Genomic DNA, 20,889 nt, shown 5'->3' on the forward strand with positions numbered 1-20,889 from the left:
TACATTTCACATTTACAATTCTTCTCATTCTCATTAAGAGTAGTAACTTAGTTTCTTTTTTTAGGTATTGACTATTTGCTAAATATTATTGCAATCATTGTTTTATTGATTTATTACTAATTAAAAAATGTTTATTCAATGAATGATGAATGAGTCTGTTGGCAGATACAATTCAGCACAGAAATTCAACACAAAAAAAGAAAATTGATAGGTCAGAGACATCTAAATGTTTCAGAAAATTCTGTATCAAATTTTATTTACTATTTGAAGACACCAAGGCAAGTAAAGTAAATATTTTGAAAACCAGGCTGCAAACCATCCATCTTTGTTATTGCTTTAACAGTTGGGAACATAAAATGGAGAGAAACACAGGATCCCTTGACAACTTTTAAGGATAAAGATTGTTCTAATCCAAAGTGTTGCTTCAAAACAACAAAGTTGCTCTTAATCAAATGAGTACAAATATCAGTATTTGTACTCCCAAGTAATCACTGCACTGCAACTCTCAGAGATTCCTCATATAAAATTACAACATCTACATCAGTACTGATGTGCATTTTTGAATGTGCAAACTCATCCAAGTAGGGAACATAATTATGTGAGACTGCCATCTTTGAAACTGTCCTTCTGTGGGTCAGGAAGTTAGATTTTACACAATTTCCTTCATGCTGAAGAAACCATGTATCATTTGGATCAGAGAAAGAGGAAGTGCCAGACCACTCTGAATCCTCATTCCATTTCGACTGTGACGGGGAGCCCAATTTCAAGATCTCTTGATTCTGAGTTTTGCAGTTCTCTGCGAATCTCTGCAGAGACCACAGGGTGTGTTTGTATCTTGAGCAGCTCTAGCAATGCCGTCTTCTGTTCGGAGGCCAGGTCAGCCTTGTAGCGCTGAGCCAGGGTGAGTAAACTCTGATGCCATAGCACAGGAAGCACACGTTTTTCACTGCGGAAAGACAGGAAGTGGGCCACCAAGGCATCTAGGACACGGAAAGGCACGGCATATTTCTTGTCGAGCAAGAGGCGCAGGAAAATGCTGTTGGCGCCGTTGTACTCCATCTCTGCCAACTTAAGCATTGCAGCGCTGAAAGACAAGAACAATTTTGAATGTTATACAACCTCCCAGGTTATGCAACCTTGACTTTAATTATCTTGCCAGCACCACAAAATATAATTCAAGGACACCCGACTGAATTCTACATCCAAAGCCCCTTTTCCCATTGGACAAATAACCCGCTTACATCTGGCTTTAGTCTTTAGTGTAAAAGGTTACAATCTGCATTCATTTCCTGGACAGATGACTCTGCAGTAGTCACAGGTATTTATCGGCTCCAGCTTCGATCGGAAGTGATGGAAACATGACACCCAGGGGAAATGCTCATTTTCGGCTATGACACGCATTTAAGTGACTATATAATAAATTAAAATCAACAGGGATTTGTACAATTATTGTAATTTATTAGTGTACAAACATACAATTAATATGCTCTCCCTCAAAGCCACCAGACTTAAGTAACAGAAACATTAATTCTTCCCCTGGACAAAAACAAAATACAACTTATGAAACTGTCTTTATTATCCACTGTTCCAACAATCACCAACTCTGGTTAAGAGTTTGAAAGAGAGACTGAATAATTAACATATTAAAAAAAAGTGGCCATCGTAACGCTGCTTCTACTTCGTTCTAATGTTTACTAGCCAAGCTTCTGGTGCCAGTCGGTGCGTCCGTGACATCACATTTGACAAAGCAAATAAAAAAGGAGTCTATCGCCTATTTTTAACATGTTTTCCCGTGTTTAAAAAAATCTTATTTTAACCAGCGTATTTTGGAGGAAAAGGAGTATAACGTTAAGATGCTGACATCTGTCTGCAGGTGTGTGTGTGTGTGTGTGTGTGTGTGTGTGTGTGTGTGTGTATCAGTGAAAGGAACTGTTACCTGGAGTGAAGCACAGGGATTGAGCACTTTGTGAGTATGCTTCCGATGATGATGGCTTCCCTCAGAGTACATGTCCCAGATTCACACAGAGGAATCAGTATACCTGTGTGACAGAAGAGGCACAAAATATTAAAAGAATACCATTAGTCCCAAGTAAAGGGAGTAAACTGGTTAAAGGTTCAATGTGCAAGATAAGGCAGTACAGCGGCCTGACTCGCTTGTGAATATTACAGCCATGTGCCGTGTCTGTTTTATAGCATGTTTATTGGATTATATTAAAAGTGGCAGAAACGAGAAAACCACCCGCACCACCTCGCTTCGTCCTCACGGCTGCCAGGAGGATGTTTCACCGAGTGTAAAGCTGTCGGCAGGACGGTGGGAAACAGCGTCGCGTCAGTTAGCAGTTAGCTCGAGTTCAGCTAACTTTGTTTGTTTTTTGATTTTGTCCAATAAACAAACTAACGTAACGTTACACGGACTACAGCCCCGGTTAACATTAGTGCCCCAGTAAACACAGATGATCAGCGCCACGTGAAGATTATAACACGGCAGTGTTTTTTGAACGGCTCTCAGAGTTTCAGCAGTTCAGCAGAATTTTGGTATTCTTGCCCACTGACTGACGAGCATGACACAGGAGTAAATGCAATACACAATATAAAGAATAAATTAGAATACAACTCAAATATGACCATTAGAGATCGTATGGACCCAGTTTAGAGGTGAAATACTGCCCCCTATTTCTTTGAAGCAGGTGGCTCGGAATGACTTGCATTGAACCTTTAAAGCTCCAAAATCATTTTCATTATGCTGCCTTCACATCATATGGAGGGTGGTAAATAGAAAGAAAGATTCCCACGTTTACAACCTGGGAGCATTCATGTCATCGGAGAACACAATATGGCTGTATGATTAATAGAGTTGGCGTGTGAGAGTTATAAATACTTGGCATGACAATATAACCGTTATCCTGTCTTTCATGTTTGTGACAGGTACTTTTGTAGGATTCTTTTTAATGTAGGATATATTGCAGCTTTCACAGTCATACTTGGGCAGACTGCCCCTGATTAAAAAGCACACAGTTAAGACTGATATTTATGGGAATGCCACAGACTAATTTTGATTTAAAAGGATTGATTTTAATTGCTTCAACTGACTACATTTTCCATCAACACTGATTGGACATCCACATAAAAAGGTAGTTTTTCCTGTCAAAAAATGTACATCTAGCAATCAGCAAAATTGAAAACTATTTTGAAAAACAAAGCCTCTAAGTACATTGATCACATATTTAATTTCTAGATTTAAATATATTAATTAATTCTGAATACTAGAATAATTAATTGAAAATGCCAGCGAAGTGGTACACAGTTCAGTGCATTTGTGAGCAACACTGCCACTTAGTGGTGTTCTCTCATACTGATAGTTTTGTAAATATGGGTCACGGGATGTTTGGGAGAAAATAGTTCTATTAAACTGGGACAGTTTGTGAGCACACAGGACTGACATGATTAAAGAAAAATACCTCAACAATCATTGGCCAAACACATTCTAGACATATGAAGGATGATTTGACCCAATTAAAGTTGAGTGTTTTAATAACCGAGCTTCCAGAACCAATGGTGATGTTTACCCTGCGGACACCAACTAATCCTCAGGCAGTGTCCTCAGAATAACATTTCTAAATTTAGTGCTGAAATTAGAAACGTGACACATCCCAGAAAGCAAGAAAGTATTTTCTTCTTTGCAACAAGCTGTTCAAATCCGCTTTTTCATTCACTTTACCCAATTTTTAGGACCACATGTGACTGGAGCTTAGCCCAGCAGCATTCACTGGGCATTTAATGAAACAACTAGTAATGTCCTAACGTTATGGCTACTATAGAGTCATAGGAGTTCCATAGAAAAGAAATCTGTAAAAAGAAAATAATATAAAAAAGGAAATATAAAAGAGGAATAAACTAAAGAATAAATAGGTAAATATAACATGTGGAAATAATAAAAACAAATAAATACATGTGGAAATACAAATAAAAAATATAAGATTAATTCTAAGCATTTTCATTTTTTATTAATTTATATATTATATTTTTTGCTTTTGAATATAAATGACTATGGTTGTATATTTTCTATTAATATTTTATAGAATGTCAATTCTTTCCCTTTATTTTTTCTTATTCTTTTACTATTCCTCTTTATATATTTCCACAATTAATTTCTTATTCTTTTACAGATTTAGTCTTTTTTAGGTTTAGGCATATCAGGAGTTTAACACTATTTAGATTTTACTCTCAAATACATCATAGATGTATTTTTAAAAGAAAATCCAAATTACGACTTTTGATAACTGCTACAAAAAGTGGCACTAATGAAATCCGTCCTTAACAATGGGATAACACTATTATTTACTGCATTGAGTAAATTGTGAATTGTCAACACATTTTGCAGCTTTCAGCCACATCGCTGTTGATGAAGAATCTATCTGGACCGAATCAGTATTTTCACCCCAACTGGCAGATTCTAAAAACAGGTTACATAACAAAAATAATTTAGGGTCAGAGAAACATATAAACCAGCATAAAAATAGCAGATTCTGCTGTCATGTGAAAATTGTATTAGACATGAAGAAATATATAAATTGTTCATTGTCTTTCACACGTGGCATGCTTTATGTGAGGAGGCTCTGGGTGTCTCGAGGTTAAGATAAGATAATGTCCTTGATGATGCTCCCGAGTCTTGTCTGGACCATGGGTTACACAACATTGTTTTGCCTCCTCCCTGGTGGCGTGATTAAAGGGGATTCTGTATGACGTGGGGCTGTAGTCAACCAAATGAAATCTTGGTCAACTGAAATTCTAACTACTCTTTATCGTCTGGGGAGTGTCTGCATGCTACATAAACTAAAATTGGCCACAGTGCACTGATTGCCCTCCAGTTGCAATTATAGTAAATGATATACAAACATAAAAAGCACCCCTGTGCATCGTGTATCTTCAGATTTTTATAAACATATTACATTATTTTTAACCTTATTATGTTAATTATGTTATATTTAAATGAAAACAACACCTGCCCATTCATATGATTTCGGAAAATAGAAAAAACTGTGATGCTGTTGCAGGATGGGCTTGCAGTTATATTTCAAACAAAAACAATACAAATTTAAAAAATGCTTTAATTAACCACACAAACCCAACAAAATATTATGCATTATAGTAGCACAATTGTCACCGCAGTGTGTGCGTGCGTGTGTGCTCTCGCTCTAGGAGGGAGCAGCTGTCCCTCTCGCCATCGAAAATAAAGGATTAAGAAGCGCTTTTCTCCAATGTAAAGTAACACCATTGATTGGTCAAACAAGAGCATATCGACAAACCTTCTAGAAGGTATCCGCCCTACTGTGAAAGTGATGGGATATCTGTGTCCATGCATTCAAGCTGTACCTAGATCTTGTTATATATTCACATCAATGACGACTGGGGCTCCTCGAGATATTCTTTGAATCATCTAAGTGGAGGTTGACCTGAAGTACAAGTTTTCCACGTCACCTGCGAACCTTACTGTGAGCTAAGATACTTTTCAAAGTCAGCAGTGATGTCGAGTGTGGTCAGAGGTGAAACAATGTGAAAGAAAACACTGCTTTACAGCCTGGTGTTAATCCCTGCCGTTTAACAGACATGAGATTAATGTAATTTAGGGCTCCGAGTCATTGTGACAGGATTTCTCACTATTCTCAGAATATTTCAAAACCAAACAATCAATTAATGGAAAAAATAATCAGTAGATGAAACCATAATAAAAAATAACAATTAGTCGCAGTTTAGTACATGTTCCTCCTGATTATACCTGCATCATTTTACTTATGTAACATTTTCAATACAGCTCTTTTACTTGAAAGAGTATTTTTACAGTTTGTTAATACTTCGATCTAAATACTGTCTCCACCACTGTTGTTGTTTGATCGATGAAACATAAAGAAACTTTTAAACATGTCCATCACAATACTAGAGCCCACAGTGAGTTCATTAAGCATCTTGTTTTATCCTATCCAAAAGATATTTCTTATTAATGTGAAATAGATATTTATCTTAATGTGGAACTAGTAAAAGCAATTGTGACCAATAGAAATAGTTGCCAAGGAATTTTCGGCAGATAAATTGTCTGTTGATCGATAATCAATTAATCCACAATCTTCTCTTCTCACTCTAAAAGAAAAAGGAAGTAAATATCCATTCAAATGGTCTCACCTTTGAACCATGCCCCTGGTTTGAACAAAGCCTTCTTCAGAGCACTGTAGAGATGAAAGTTGAGTTTTTTGTACTCTGCGATATCATCCCGTACTCGGGGCAGCAGCACCAAGTTGTAAAACCTCTGAGCCATTCGCTCTTTCAGATTGGACGAGAAGATTCTACAATAGAGCATGGAAAAAATACTTATTTGTACCATGATGAAATATGTGCAGTAAATACGATAACTTGCCATTTGTAAAGCCAAAAACAAACCAACTGGAGGCTCACCTCGTTGCTTGGTACATGGCAGCTGCTGTCCACGTCTCAGGCTCAGTCAAATAAAGAATCTGCTCCCAGTTTGAAAGTGCTGGGACTATTTTAAAAGCCTTTGGCAATTTACCGCTGCGATACCTGGACAGAACCTGAAGCAAAAGAACAAAAATGACAGCCATCATTTATCTGCTCACAAGGAGATAGTCACATTAACAGTTAGGAACTAAATATACACTTTCCACACTTCGAGACAACTGATGTAACTCACCTTATTGACACCTTTGTACACTTCTGTTACCCTAGGGTCGAGCTGGGGCATTGGACGCCCTGACACCTCTGACATTACTGTCCCTACCTCAGTCTGCTTCTCTGTAATCTTCTCCATGATAATATCAGCTAAGGTCCGTCTACAAAGAGCACAAAGAGAAATCACAGCTAAGCATTCAAAGTAGAAATTGAGCTCATGGTGTCATTTAAATTCAAACTCTACAGCTAGTTTCAAGAGAAAGCCAGGATTATGTAGCATCTTGCCTCATAGGAGGGTTTTTATTCATGAACATCTCCATGGCCTTCTCGTCGTCAGGGTCAACGACCACTTCGTTGCCACACACAACATCACCATCATCAGCACCTGCTGCTCCCAGCGCTGGCCACTCCTCATCAGAGTCTGCATCCTGAGTGTCAGGACCTAAGGTTTGATTACAAGACAATGATGGTCATTTAGAAAGTCTCACTGTACAGATATACACTTCATAGCTGCATAATTAATGTTGAACATATACAACTAAAAGTGACCCACTGACTAGATTGTGAATTTTCAACTAAATGATCAATAAGTGTGCCTTTATGGACACATATAGGAGAGTATGGCGTGACAAGCCCTGTCACACTAGAGTCCATTCAAATATTTGTCAATTTAATGAAGATCATGCAAAATATAACTCAAGAGCTTTTCAATCATATGGATGCAGTTCATATTGAGGAGGACGGACCTCCAACATTACCGAGAACAGTGACTGGTGTTTTCTTCTTCTCTGGTTCCAGGCCATATTCGGTCTGAAGCTCCTCTTGTTGAATCCGTGCCTGTTGTAAGATCTTCCGCGACAGACGCTCGTCCACGTACTTGTCTTCACACTCTGCCCGGCTGTCTCTGCTCTTTACCCGGCCTTTGGCTCGCATCGTGTCCGCCTGCAGGATCTGGTCAGCCAGCGACACGGCTCCTCCGCTCGTCTCTCCTCCTCCGCTGTTGTTTTTTTTCACCTTCGGCATCGCTGTAGTTTGACGGAAGATGTAGCTACAATATCTGTGATTTTGGGCAAGAATTAACAAGTACTGTGCTGTAAACAGTCACTCGCTCAACACGTGCGGATGTCCATTACAGAGAGGAAGTGACGTAGTTTACGTCCCGTACGTAACATCGAAACTTCTTTAACCTAGCAAAAAAGTAATGTTGCTGTTTTTGTTGACATTAAACTGTTTTATAGTCGACAATATATAAATATCCAGCAGTAAGTTGCAGTAATTACATTTTATAGTATAAAAATAATACTAAATTGTACAACAAATAACAAAATGTAGGGAAAGGAAAGAAGAATAACAAAAACATTCAAGTCTGCTAAACAGTTGGAGTAAATTTTAAATAAATATCTAAATAATCTAATCGTACTTCCCAGTTTATTATTTTAATTTAAATTATAATGAAATCTTTGTTAATAGGATATCTTTTACATTTTTTAATACAGATTTACCTTTACCGGAAGACTCACTTTTCACCCGGAAGTATTCACCGAAAACAATTGGAGGCAAAACATCAATGGGGGTCACTTGGTGAGATGATTACTTTATGGTTTAAGCTATATTTTAAATCTTAATGTTTGTAATATTATTTCCGTAATGTACATACATCTTCATCTTCAGTATCTTGCCTCAAACATCACATGTTGTGTCCCTTGGCAGCGCTGCGTCGCTCACTTCCATTCACACGATGCTCTGTAAAACAGTTTCTGATAACCTTACATGCCTATAACAGATCAAAAGCAGGGATTGCATTGCTTCTCAGTCCTTTCTTACAGATAACGCTGGTGTTTTCTCACATGATGTGGTGCTTTGTTTGTGCTGCAGTGTGTGCCAGGTGCCTGTGACAGAGGGAAAGAGTGTGCAGCAGACTGTGGACATCCTGCACAAGAAGCTGGAGCAGCTGGGTGCTATAAAGCAGGGCAGCTTCTGGGTAGACTGTGAGACATACCATGCAACAGGAAATGTCAGCGGTAAGATTAAATTCTATACTTTTTTTTAAATAACTTTATTTATAATTTCTCCATCACAAGAATACAGAAATCTGAATGTTTGAATAGACATGACATGAGTGGAGCTCCCTTCCAGGTGAACATCATTCAGCGTTGTCAATTAGATTGCAAAAGTGGAATTACGAAGATAGATATGCAGTGGTGAACAGTAACTAAGTACATGTACTTAAGTACAACGTTATGTCCTTGTACTTTACTTGAGTATTTCCTACTACTTTATAGTTTAATCCACTACAATTCATAGCCAAATGTTGTACTTTTTTACTCCACCACATTTATTTGACTGCTTTAGTTACTTTGAAGATTCAGATGAATAATATATAGTTATATAAATAAGCTCCTCCTTTACCAGCCCCAACATTAAAGTTATTAAACACATTGATTTGTCAATTATTATTATTAAAAAATATAACATATATTATTTATTTTTATTTTTATTATATAATTGCGGTTAGAGGATTAGTTACAGTTTCATTACCTACTGCTGAAAGTGAATTCAAAATAGAATGACATGACCGACCTTGAGAAACAGGGGAATTATACTTTTTCTTTGAGCATCAGATTTAACCTAATTGTTGTTATAGACATCATCAGGGTTACTTTCTCATTTGAAACCCCCCTGCAGAGCAACAGAGGGTGCACTACAAATGTTTAAAATAGATGGAATTGATTACCAATATCAATACCAAAATGACACAAACGATACAAAAAATTATCCCTTAAACACAAAGTGCCTGCATTCAAGACTTGGGAAATGGAGGATGGCCGGTTCAAGTCCCCAAATGGACCAAGTACAGAGTGTGGTACTGGTGCCTGGGGAGGTGCCAGGTTGCCTCCTGGGCACTGCCGAGGTGCCCTTGAGCAAGGCACCGGACCCCCCACCAGGCACTGTATATATAATAGCTGCCCTCTGCTCCTAATTCTAGGATGGTTAAATGCAGAGTCAAAATGTCACTGTGTGTGCTGTGTACATGTGTAACAATAAAAAAGGATTCGAAATCCTCCATTTCCATTATATGTAAGAAATAGTAAAATAATGTTTGTTCACTCTCTTATAGTAATAGTTTATAGTATTGTTGTAACAAGTATTAACATGCACTTGGACGACTCCATAGACTGCTTTAAACTATAACGATTCATTATTTTTAATAGTTTGTTGACTAAGATCATCAGATTTATGTATTAGAACAAAAAAAATACAAATTACAACTTTTACATATTGCATTGTGTTAAAGTGAAAGGATCTCAAAAAGAGAAAGTATTGAGTTAAGTGTCAATACTCTAGTGAATAAACTTTATTTACATGACACCTCTGACAGTCTGTCTTGCCCATCTCTTACAGGTCAGCCCACTAAGCTCTTATATGTGATGCACAACTCTGAAACTCCCCTGAGCTGCATGGGTCTGTTTGAAGGCGGACCCTGCATGATAGCTGATGCAAACTTTGACGTTCTCATGGTGAAGCTAAAAACTCACTTCCAAAATGCCAAGGGGCACAAGGTGGAGTGTCGTGGTTCTAGATACCGCTACTGTGACTTCTTGATAAAGGTTGGCACTGTGACAATGAGCTCCAGTGCCAGAGGGATATCAGTGGAGGTATGTAGTTAATTGAATATTTACGAGTGGAAAAGTGACATTTTCCCACTGGGACTGCTTTAACTCTTTGTGCGTTTCCTCAGGTGGAGTACTGTCCTTGTGTGGTTCCGGGGGACTGCTGGAATCTCACAAAGGAGTTCATGCAGTCCTTTCTTGGCCCCAGTGTCCCCGAACTGCCGTCTGTGTTTGCTGCCAAGCCTGAAGGACTCTTCGCACCATCAGACTGCGTTGACACTATGAATCAGTACCTGGAGTTGTTCAACAAACTCCGTAAAATGCAAATGCCAGGAAGTAGCGTGCGATGAGTTGTCAGTGGCAATGAAGATGACTTTTTTTTTTTTGTATTGATGTTGCTTTAATTCTGGTCCTATGGATCAGCATTTTATCCAGGCATTTTTTAAAGCTTGGGTTTTTTTTTTTTTTTTTTCATTTCTGGAGCCTCAACATTGCATTACACCTTCGTATTTGATCGTATTGTATTAAAGAGACTTAAAGGCGACCATATTATGAAAAACTCACTTTTTCAGTGCGTGTGCACATACATTTGGGTGTCTGAAGTGCCTACTAACCCACAAACTCAGTTATTTGTGGCACGCCTCAGTCAGAAAACATGGGATTCAACAAGACATTCAGATTTGGCTCCCCTTCCTATGTCACATGCAGGCTTATTAGAATATACCATCCCCATCTGAGTATATGAGCACGGCTTGAGAACAACCTTAGAAAAAGTGCAATATATTATTCTCATAAGCCAATTAGAGCAGACTGGGCTTTTTCAAAGGGCGCTAAACGAGACGGACTGTAAAACGGAGCGTTTCAACAGTGCAACAGTATGAAGTGCATACTTCAACCTTATTGAAGTATGCACAAGGACCAATGAGTTCAATGATGGCATATATTCAATAGCCTTTTCCATGGTAGAGATTCTGACTTGTACAAATAGAATACAGGTAACATTAATGAGGTCTCTGTTCAGCACAATCAGTGTTACTAACTCCAATGGCAGCTCTGTTCTATTGAAGTGTTCCAGTGAATCAGGACAAAGGCTAAATGGATTTGAGCCAACATTAATTTAATTATGTACACCTTTTCTACTGGGACATGTCAAAATGTCTGTGCAAAAGAAAGAGTAAGATCTAAATCAAGTCAAGGTTGCCAACATACTTCTGGAAATGTCAAAATAAATTAAAGCACCTGTGGGGATGAATCCATGTGCAGGGTCTTTAAAATGCTGCCTTAATTTTTAATGCATCAATCAGACTTTTATTTGTAGCAAAGTATGTTTACATTGTCTTACTGCTACTTTAACTAAATGAAATGATCTAAATGATGTCTTCTGTCACTGGTGTTTAGAGAGGTCAAACGTCCATTGTGAGACAGACAGAGCCTGAGTGTGAATAAATGAATAAGAAAAAGCAGGCAAAAACACACAGACCTCCATTGTGAAGTCCTGACTAATGGGCCTGAAAGTTTATAGGCCTATATCAAAACTTTTCATGTTCTTATATGAGAATTGAGTATTTAAATGAGTAAGTAAAAATGTGTTTTGTCACATTTTGAAAGATGATATTCTGAGAAAACTTTCCACAGCCAGTGTATTTTTATTTACAAACAGCAGTGTAGCACTGGATTACTACTTGGCGCCACCTCACCCTGTGTTAACTTGAATCAATCATTTGCAGGGTTAAAGGCCCCAAGTGTAGATTTTTGTCTTTCTTTTGGATCGCCAAAGGCATGGACCACACAGGTAAACAACATATAATGCAAAAACAAATATGTAATTCAAAATCCTAAGCAAACAACAAAAAAATATATAATAATACACACACTACATCTAAATAGTCAATAACACATTTGATTCAGCTAAAAAATATGCCTAACACTAAAAACAGTTTATAGGCCTACAGTGATTGAGAAAATCTAAATTATATATATTGTTTTAATCCCTTCCGCATGACAGCTTTAACACCAGATGCAGCTATATATAATACTGTGTTTAAAAGCTACACATCCTCTAATGCATCTGATCAGATTACCACAAGCCAGCTGACACATGGCAAACTCGGGGCTTTCGAGGACATTGGGCTCAGAAGCAGTGGTCCTCTTTGCCCGGTGTGCGGTGGGTCCAGCCTCAGTTATTGTTCCATGTGGCCTCGGTGGGTGGACGGACGGACGGTCCATCCTGCTGCCTGTTGTTCAGCCATTCCACCAATGAGAGCCGGGTTGCCGCTCAGCCCCAGTCCAATGAGAGCAGCCGGGTCTGGGCTCTGCTCGAGAGTTGGGTTGTTCAATCTGTGAGGAGGACAACAACCAGCTCTGAGTGTACCGGATGGATGTATGCTGGCGATGGTAACGTTACCCAGCTTTTCCGTTATCAGGTGTTAACAAATGTAGTTACGAACACAGATGAGGCCCGGCGTTAATTTAGACTGCATTAACCGGCTTTCTGTGATGAAAGTCACCGGGGAGTTTCGAAACGGTTAACGGCACAGTTGGCTAGCGAGCTAAGCCGTTATAGTGTTAATACTTAGTTAACGTTCGCGACCAACAACAACCGTTAGGTTAACTTCGATTGTCCTCAACAAACGCGCTAGCCGTGTAGCTAACGGTAGCTACTATGGCAAGCTAATAACATAAATGTTCGCTACTTGGTGCCAAGCGAATCATCTGTGTTTAACAAAGTGCATTATTAGATAAGACAGCAGAAGGCTAGGCAACGCTAACCCTGTGCAGAGCTGCCGTTGCTAGCGGTTAGCGGGGTTAGCTAACTTATGGCTGGCTGAGCTGCCTCAGACCAACAAAGTTGTTGGATGTTCCTGGAGAGTGGCTCCCTGGCTGCTCTTTGTTCTGCATGGTGATGGTGGGGTAGCTTAGCATGGCGTTAAGAGCCACCGAGTCTGCTCCAGACGACAGGCTTTAAAATACGGACAGATTTACAGTTGGGATATTGTAACATTTGTGAATATCACATGCGTTAATAGACTCTTCCAAAAGCACAGCGTCAATAGCACAACATTGCACGATTTGGATATGCAACCAACTAGAAACCAGTTGCACAGACTTGCAAGTTATTTGTGTCTTTTCCTTAAAATTGTTTTATAAGTAGAGGATTATTTACACAAAGAGAAAAGCAAGAAGAATGGTGTCGCACAGCGCTGGCACCTGGTGAGATAGACAATTACATGGATTAACTACATAATTTAAATGGACAGACAGCCATTCTCCTTCATGTCAACATTTCTGCCTGTAAGTTTGGCTGTCTTAAATATTGTCTCTATGGAAATGAGTAGAATATATTGTATTTCAGCATATTTTCAATGAACACAAGACTTAAGCATTACGGCACAGAAATAACAAAAAATATGCTGTATTTTCACTATAACAACTATACTCCGTTTTGTATTAACTCCTAAAGTAGCCAGTGATCTGTACTATAAATCTCAGGTAATGTCAGGTCAGGTGTATTTTTATAGCCCATTATTCCATGCAATGTCTCAATGGGCCTTACGGGCCTTACAGGCCTACAGTATCTATGGTGTACCACACAGCCCAAGATCTCTGTAAAGTCAATGAAAAACAACTGAAAAGAAAACCTAAGCACCTAAGGGAAGAAACCGTCTGTTCCAAGTCTGTCATTCATAAAGTGTTTTTTACACATAGACAGGGCACAACATTAACACAATTTACCAGCCAAATGTAGCAAGTACACTCACCAGCCAAAAAAACCAATGGTAATCTGTTGAATGGCTGGTAAAATTTGAATATTCACTAGCCATTTGGCCAGTAGACAAGAAAGTTCGCTTTTGCATCCTGTATAATGTTAATCCTGTTTTGCATGTCAACGCAAAATCATAGTCAAACGGTGACATCACATCTTGTGTAGACTTCTTGCAGTCAGTGTCTGGTATTGTTTTTACAAGGTAGTCCAAATTATTACGTGTGTAAAGACTAGATTTTCAAAACAGAAATGTGGAGACGTTCGCATTAGAAAACCAACAATTTGATAGGCATTGTAAACTAGTCCTCAAAAAATGCTTATTTGTATCGTCTGTAAACAGAATGTTCCTATTGGTGCTGGTGGTGTCGGTGGACATGGGTGATCAAGGGTGATCAAGCTGAACGTTGCTGTTGGGTTCACTGGAGATATTGTGATATATTGTCCAAAACCTGATCAAGCAAACTACTTTTACAGTAAGTAAACCTTTTCATTTTCTGTCACTTCAGGTACAGTACGGTGCATGTATGCTCATTAATTTGTATAATTCACAGGGTTCCTAGGCAGTATGGAAAAGTATTTAATTTGATATTAGTAATTTCCAGATCTAGATAAGTATGGAGAAAAGAAAAGGGAGTATAGAGAGACGATTACCCCTATTCTGAATTTCTAAAAATAAATGTATCATACAGGCAGAATGTTATTCAAGGCTTTTGGAGCAGGTAGCCAGCGCATGCAATATGTTTAGCACTGTGAGAGAGCGCAGGCAAGGAAGCGATTTTGATGTTTCCGAAAGCAAGGCAAGAAGTATGGTGTGTGACTGAATGCACGCTCATACACAGAGCTGCCACTACGCCTGTATGTCACAGCCTGCAAAACAGCTCTGCCCCAAGTTCAAGATGTTTGTCAATAGTACATTGTCCAACTTTCTGCATCAGTAGTGTGGACTGAACAGCCACAATGAGAACATTTACAGGGTTAGTACATTTACAGAGGGCTGGCTTGACAATTCCACATATAAAGCTCGGTTGGCTAAGAATTCCAATTTGGAAAAGAAAGCTAGATGCAACCTTTGTGTAAAATTGCTCAACATCTGCAACATAGTGGAGGCAGCAAATGTGCTCAAGGGCAAAAGCCCAGGCAGTTTACATAATAAATATTTAGCCATTTATACCCAGATGTCAAATATGGTCTGAAAAATGTACAGAGAAGCTTGGAAATTTGAGTCTGTAAAAGTATGGAATTTTGTAAAGGAGACTTAAATCAGACACCATATTAAGCATACTGTAGCATGTGTCCGTCCTTTCACCAGATTGTATGGTCAGATCTTAACCTCACTTTTTTTCTCTCTGCTTGGTTACAGGACGTGTGTCCTATCACTGAGGCCACATGTGTATCAGGAGAGATGGATCGTTGTAAGCACGTGGGACGCCTTCGTCTGGGCCACGACCATTCCATCCTCAATCCGCAGAAATGGCACTGTGTGGACTGCAGCACCACCGATTCAGTGTGGGCCTGCCTCAAGTGCTCCCACGTGTCCTGTGGACGTTTCATGGAGGAGCACTCGCTCAAACACTTTCAGGAGTCACACCACCCACTGGCTATGGAGGTGCGTGAGCTGGATGTGTTCTGTTTTGCCTGTGGAGACTATGTACTCAATGATAACGCAGAGGGAGACCTCAAACTCCTTAGAGGGGCACTCTCGACTGTCCGAAGCCCAGGTAGACGCTCCCTACGCTCACTGCGCTCACTGCGCTCACTGCGCTCCTCAACTGGGGGAGAGTGTACCCCCTGGGTTGGGGAAAGTGGGCCAAAGCCCGCCATGCAGCTGGCCTCGCGTCACAGGAGGAAAGCACTTCTAGGGAAGATGCTTCGGATGTGGATCGGTAAACATCAGGAGGTGCAGAATCAGCGGAAAGAGAAACTCGAGGAAGCTAGAAGACAAAAAAAAGAGGTAAAAAGGAGACTCATGGAAGAGATTGGCAATGTCCCTCCAAGAAAGAGTGCTAGGCTTCTTACTCAGGCGCCACGTTCAGCCATCGCACTCATTCCTCGCAAATTTCGCGACCCTCCAGAACGCCTACCTCCTCCTTCCAAGAAGCCTTCCCTTCTCACCCTGTCCCGTAAGGCTCCTCAGAATGGCAGAGCTGCTAAACTGAGGAGGTACTACTCCACACACGCGGTAACCCGACGGAGACTCGCTCCAGGGGTCACTGGTCTGCGCAATTTGGGGAACACATGCTACATGAACTCAATATTGCAAGTGCTGAGCCACCTGCAGAAATTCAGGGAGTGTTTTCTCACTTTGGACCTGTGTGAGACCGAGGAGCTGCTGGCCAAGACCAATCAGTCCCAGGGGATGAAGGATGTGACAGGAGGTGTAGTCAGCAGTGGTAACACAGCACTGTCAGGATGCCCTCTTGGACGCGTGGAGAAGGCGGGCAGTTGGAATTTGCATGTGGGCCAAAAAGAAAGTCCCCCGCCTACCCCGCAGGCTTCGGAGTTGGTCCAGCCCAAGGAGCCTCGCTGCTCCACCCGCCAGCAGATGTCTCTGTGCCATGAGTTACATACACTTTTCAGGGTCATGTGGTCAGGCCGGTGGTCTTTAGTGTCTCCATTCGCCATGCTGCACTCTGTGTGGAACCTCATCCCAGCTTTCCGTGGGTACGACCAGCAGGACGCCCAGGAGTTCTTGTGCGAGCTGCTGGACAAGGTGCAGCAGGAGCTGGACACAGAGGGGTCCAAACGCAGGATCGTTATCCCCATCACAAAGAGGAAACTATCCAAGCAAGTGCTAAAGGTTCTCAACACCATCTTTCATGGGCAGCTACTCAGCCAGGTGAGACGTCCAATTTCTGCCCATATACTTTATAGTATAATTACTTTGTCCCAAACCAACATTTAAACTCATAACGGCGAAAGAGTGAGGCAAAGGAATTATTATGAGAATACAAGATGACTGCTCCTTAGAAATAAGATATAATTATCATTTGTTTTTGAATTGAATATCAATTTTTAAAGTGTTACCAAATAATGTTTTCCACTGAGAAGCTAATAATATTGATTATTTCTCTGTCTCTACAACGATAATCAACTGCATTTAAGAACTTCTAATAATCTAATGCTTTTTTTTTTTTTAAATCTAATTGTATTGTCTTTAGAGATCCGCTTAATTAGGACAAACATCACAACTAATACCACTGGAGTCCTCACCTGCTTCTCTTCTCGCCGTGTGTATTTCAGGTGACGTGTCTGTCCTGTAAGCACAAGTCGAACACAGTTGAGCCGTTCTGGGATTTGTCTTTGGAGTTTCCAGAGCGATACCACAGCATAGACAAAGGCTCAGGCTCTACAGCTTACCAGCGCAGCTGCACCCTCACTGAGATGCTGTCCAAGTTTACCGAAATGGAGGCCCTCGAAGGCAGCATCTATGCCTGCAACCACTGCAACAGTTAGTACAATGTTTAATACTATGCAAAGCAAAGGCAGCAGGTGTTCAAAACCAGATTTCTTCATTTATTTTCTGTTAAGATTTGCTCCCTACTGTTTGGGGTTGGATAACTTTGAATTAATTCAGGATGCCTACGCACAATTTACCATCATTTTGTTTTAACGCATTTAGCATAGCAATTTAAAATCCATGTCTGACAAACGACTTTGTTCAAAATGCTGTGTTCCACATACTTATGCAAATAATCCATTATCCATCCCAGAAGGAAATTGGACTTTAAGTGCAGAGGACATAAGTGCCGGAGCTTGAATGATTTGAATTTAAAATTTAAAAACTGACTTTTACATAAATAAATGAAAAGCAGCGCCTCCAGCAGTGGCACAACACAAACTCTGTGGAGTCGTTGGTGGAGAGGGGAGTGTTAGCCCATTGTTGACGGCCTTGGAGGGGGCAGTCACTGAAAACTAGACTGGCAGCCTTTATGAAAGCCACACAAAATGTTTATCTGTTCCCAAAGCCTGATGTAGTTTGATGAAGTGTGTCACCTCTGCACTAAAACAAAGCCTCTGAAGTTGTGTTTATTACTTGATATCTTTGGTAGTTTGAGATGGCCATGTTTTAATGTTGCATTTCCTAATGTGTTTTTATTTGAGCTTTATTTCTGTTATGTTTGTGTTTTGAGTTTGACCATGCTCAGTTTATGATGAGTAAGACATCTAAAGACAGCTGGTTTTTACTGTAACTTTCTCAAAGAAACACAGCCTCATATATCATGTGAATTTGAATTGATTTGTGGATACATTTTCCTTCTCATTGCTTCATGGTTTGTCAGAAAGAAGACGGAAATCATCCCACAAACCCATAGTTCTGTCAGAGGCACGTAAGCAGCTTCTCATCTACCGTTTACCTCAGGTTCTACGGCTGCACCTCAAACGCTTCAGGCAAGTTTCTCTACAGGCTGCTTTTCTTATAATGATATATAATAAATTACTTAAATATGTGGGTTTTTTGTAGCTGAAATCAAGAGTGCTTAAGTACAGGAGCATTTTATGTTCATGGTGCTTGTGAGGCTAACTAGTTCCTGTTGTATGGCAGATGGTCGGGGCGGAACCATAGGGAGAAAATCGGCGTCCATGTGGCCTTTGACCAGGTTCTGAACATCAAGCCGTACTGCTGCACAGGCTCAGGTCACTCTGTCCACAAAGGAGGCTACACCTACGATCTGTCTGCTGTTGTTATGCATCATGGTAAAGGCTTTGGCTCAGGGCACTACACCGCATACTGCTACAATACAGAAGGAGGTGAGGAAGAGACCACACTTGATTCAGATCAACCGATGAAGTGCCGTTGTGCTGTTGTTAACCCCCATGTCTTTGTGTTTTCAGGTTTCTGGGTCCACTGTAATGACTCTGAGATGAAGGTTTGCAGTGTGGAGGAAGTGTGCAACACTCAGGCCTATATTCTCTTCTATACCCAGAGGTCTGCCTAGGTACCTCTCGCTGTGACGTCGACCTGCACGTGACAACTTAAGGCTGCATTTATGAAAACGTTCTGTGAGGTTTTCCCAGACGCCATTTAACAATCACTTTGAAATGACTTACTGAAAGAAAAAGATAGCAACGGGGTCAGTAGGACAGCCACAAGCGTGAGTCAAGGTGAAACGTTTAGCCGCATAAGCCAGATGAGAAAGATGAGAAATGCTACACACACCGGAATGTTGGCAAGGTAGGAAAAATCATTTAAATTCAAATCATTTAAATTAAATGTTATAATAGGATTATACTAGATTCTTCTCTCTTTTTTTAAAGAAAAAAAATAAATTAAAAACCTTTTCATAAATGAGGCCAGAGGTTTCTCAGCCTGTGGGACCAGCATATCGGTTAATTGCCTGAAGACTGTGGGAGCAGGTCCGACTCTGTCCTTCTGAACACCGCGTTGTGTGTCTGTGTTTTCAAAAGCCATCAGGCTCATGTCTGTTGCGTCTGCGACCAACCAGGTGCTTTCCTGAAACGGCGCATTACATTGAAAGGCAACACAGATTCTGGATTTTAGAGCATTTTAATCACGATAATGTTGTTAATGTGCCTTTTTATATAGACTGTACATTTGATAGCCAATGCACAGCATATTATAATAGGCACATCTTTCAACATCATTGTGTAGTTCCAAATCTAAAGTCCAGCCTCTGTGTCGCCTCCTACAGCTTTTTTTTTTTTTTAATTATTGTGAATTGTCAGTTAGGGAAACTTTTAATAATCTTCCCTGTGTCGTTTGTACTTCATCATGTCCTCTCCTCAATTGTACCGCTGTGACTGGATACTGTGTCTTAGGCTCGAGGCCTGCACTCTCAGTGAACAGGAAGAGCTTTTGTTTTTGTTTTATTTTGTGGTCATTCTATGTTTTCATGAAAACACTCGATTGATGACGAGTGATGGAAAGCTGCACTTTTGAGGAGGGGCTACTATTGTTGGTCCTATCTTTGTGATTGTTCATCTTTTAGCTCCTGTATCTTGTTTTAAATGGCAGCTCCCCCTGTGGTGTAACGGTTATAGTCTGAGCCCAGGTCTGAGACACTGTACCTGTGTTTCAACTGCAGGAGATGACAAAACGAGTGCAAGGGCAGACTGCGATACAGAAGAATGTGATGGGGTACCCATTTTGAGTTGAGCACCTGAAAGCAATATATTGTACATCTTGCATCTTGACAGGAAATTAAGATAAAATCAGGAATTCTTCTGCTTGTTATACAATGTTTGTTTCTACTCTGCTGTTTCTATCAAGGTCTTTAGAATTTGCTAGGTAATCAAGAAAAAACTGATGTATTTGATACGAGTCAGACGCAAATTACATTTGTGAACTCTATGTAGAAGTTGGAACAATCTAATGACGATGAATGTCTTACTTTTCAGTGGTCAGGTGTGGCCATGCCAGCGTCTCTGATCCCCTTGAGTTCTGTCTTGTACTGTAAGGATACCTGTCATAAATGTAATGGTCGTATGGGTTTTGCCTGACGGTAATTATTAAAAAGACAAAACAAATTTGAAACGTTTCTTGGGTTGTATTCATCTCTGAGCGGATCACTTCAGTAATAATTTGTCTAAATTAAAAGATGGAGGAAGGTTTATTAAGGTCATGTGGTTTGTAGCTTCACTCACTTCCACCAGAGCTGCTGCAGTTCGTCGACTAAACGATTAGCCGATTGACTATTTTGATCATTCAGAAATCTCTTAAGTCATTTCTCTCTCAAATATAAATGTCCTGCTTGTCTCTGTTTTATATCATATAAAACTGAATATCTTAATGTTGAACAACATTAAAAGAGATCACCCTAGAGCAGTGGTTCTTAAGCTGGGTTCGTTGAGTCACTCTCATGGGTCAAGACACGCACA

The 20,889-nt window shown here is 40.1% G+C and overlaps 3 protein-coding genes across 4 annotated transcripts; 2 read left to right on the plus strand and 1 right to left on the minus strand.

Moving 5' to 3' along the window:
* Window positions 1–223: 223 nt before the first annotated feature.
* Window positions 224–7,855, minus strand: bysl (bystin-like). The gene is made up of 7 exons (XM_029431291.1): window positions 7,437–7,855; window positions 6,964–7,120; window positions 6,701–6,839; window positions 6,448–6,581; window positions 6,178–6,338; window positions 1,937–2,039; window positions 224–1,084 (listed from the first exon to the last, which is right to left on the minus strand). The coding sequence occupies exons 1-7, from the start codon at window positions 7,699–7,701 to the stop codon at window positions 730–732; spliced, it is 1,314 nt and encodes a 437-aa protein (XP_029287151.1). The 5' UTR covers window positions 7,702–7,855; the 3' UTR covers window positions 224–729.
* med20 (mediator complex subunit 20) lies at window positions 7,703–10,833 on the plus strand. Its single transcript, XM_029431313.1, has 5 exons — window positions 7,703–7,839; window positions 8,175–8,259; window positions 8,554–8,699; window positions 10,081–10,334; window positions 10,418–10,833. Exons 2-5 carry the CDS (start codon window positions 8,246–8,248, stop codon window positions 10,637–10,639), a joined length of 636 nt encoding a protein of 211 aa, XP_029287173.1. The 5' UTR covers window positions 7,703–7,839; window positions 8,175–8,245; the 3' UTR covers window positions 10,640–10,833.
* Window positions 10,834–12,428: 1,595 nt separating this feature from the next.
* Window positions 12,429–20,545, plus strand: usp49 (ubiquitin specific peptidase 49). Of its 2 annotated transcripts, none has more exons than XM_029431280.1 (7): window positions 12,429–12,683; window positions 14,393–14,525; window positions 15,413–16,888; window positions 17,293–17,500; window positions 18,333–18,441; window positions 18,596–18,801; window positions 18,886–20,545. In XM_029431280.1, the coding sequence occupies exons 3-7, from the start codon at window positions 15,455–15,457 to the stop codon at window positions 18,987–18,989; spliced, it is 2,061 nt and encodes a 686-aa protein (XP_029287140.1). In that variant the 5' UTR covers window positions 12,429–12,683; window positions 14,393–14,525; window positions 15,413–15,454; the 3' UTR covers window positions 18,990–20,545. The 2 variants fall into 2 exon arrangements, with proteins under 2 accessions (XP_029287140.1, XP_029287141.1); XM_029431281.1 differs by lacking the exon at window positions 12,429–12,683 and adding an exon at window positions 13,049–13,580.
* Window positions 20,546–20,889: the final 344 nt, after the last annotated feature.

The sequence above is a fragment of the Cottoperca gobio genome, chromosome 5, assembly GCF_900634415.1.
Source record: "Cottoperca gobio chromosome 5, fCotGob3.1, whole genome shotgun sequence".
NCBI lineage: Eukaryota > Metazoa > Chordata > Actinopteri > Perciformes > Bovichtidae > Cottoperca > Cottoperca gobio.

What these genes read in the sequence shown, in the direction of transcription:
- bysl (XM_029431291.1), bottom strand. Translation starts at nt 7,701, where the DNA reads ATGCCGAAGGTGAAAAAAAACAACAGCGGAGGAGGAGAGACGAGCGGA. An exon ending in TGTACAAAGGTGTCAATAAG is followed by an intron (nt 6,582 to 6,700) that starts GTGAGTTACATC and finishes CTTTTGCTTCAG; the next exon opens with GTTCTGTCCAGGTATCGCAG. An exon ending in ACCAGGGGCATGGTTCAAAG is followed by an intron (nt 2,040 to 6,177) that starts GTGAGACCATTT and finishes TCTGTCACACAG; the next exon opens with GTATACTGATTCCTCTGTGT.
- med20 (XM_029431313.1), top strand. An exon ending in TGCAACAGGAAATGTCAGCG is followed by an intron (nt 8,700 to 10,080) that starts GTAAGATTAAAT and finishes CATCTCTTACAG; the next exon opens with GTCAGCCCACTAAGCTCTTA. An exon ending in CCAGAGGGATATCAGTGGAG is followed by an intron (nt 10,335 to 10,417) that starts GTATGTAGTTAA and finishes GCGTTTCCTCAG; the next exon opens with GTGGAGTACTGTCCTTGTGT.
- usp49 (XM_029431280.1), top strand. Translation starts at nt 15,455, where the DNA reads ATGGATCGTTGTAAGCACGTGGGACGCCTTCGTCTGGGCCACGACCAT. An exon ending in ATGGGCAGCTACTCAGCCAG is followed by an intron (nt 16,889 to 17,292) that starts GTGAGACGTCCA and finishes TGTGTATTTCAG; the next exon opens with GTGACGTGTCTGTCCTGTAA. An exon ending in CTGCTACAATACAGAAGGAG is followed by an intron (nt 18,802 to 18,885) that starts GTGAGGAAGAGA and finishes TTGTGTTTTCAG; the next exon opens with GTTTCTGGGTCCACTGTAAT.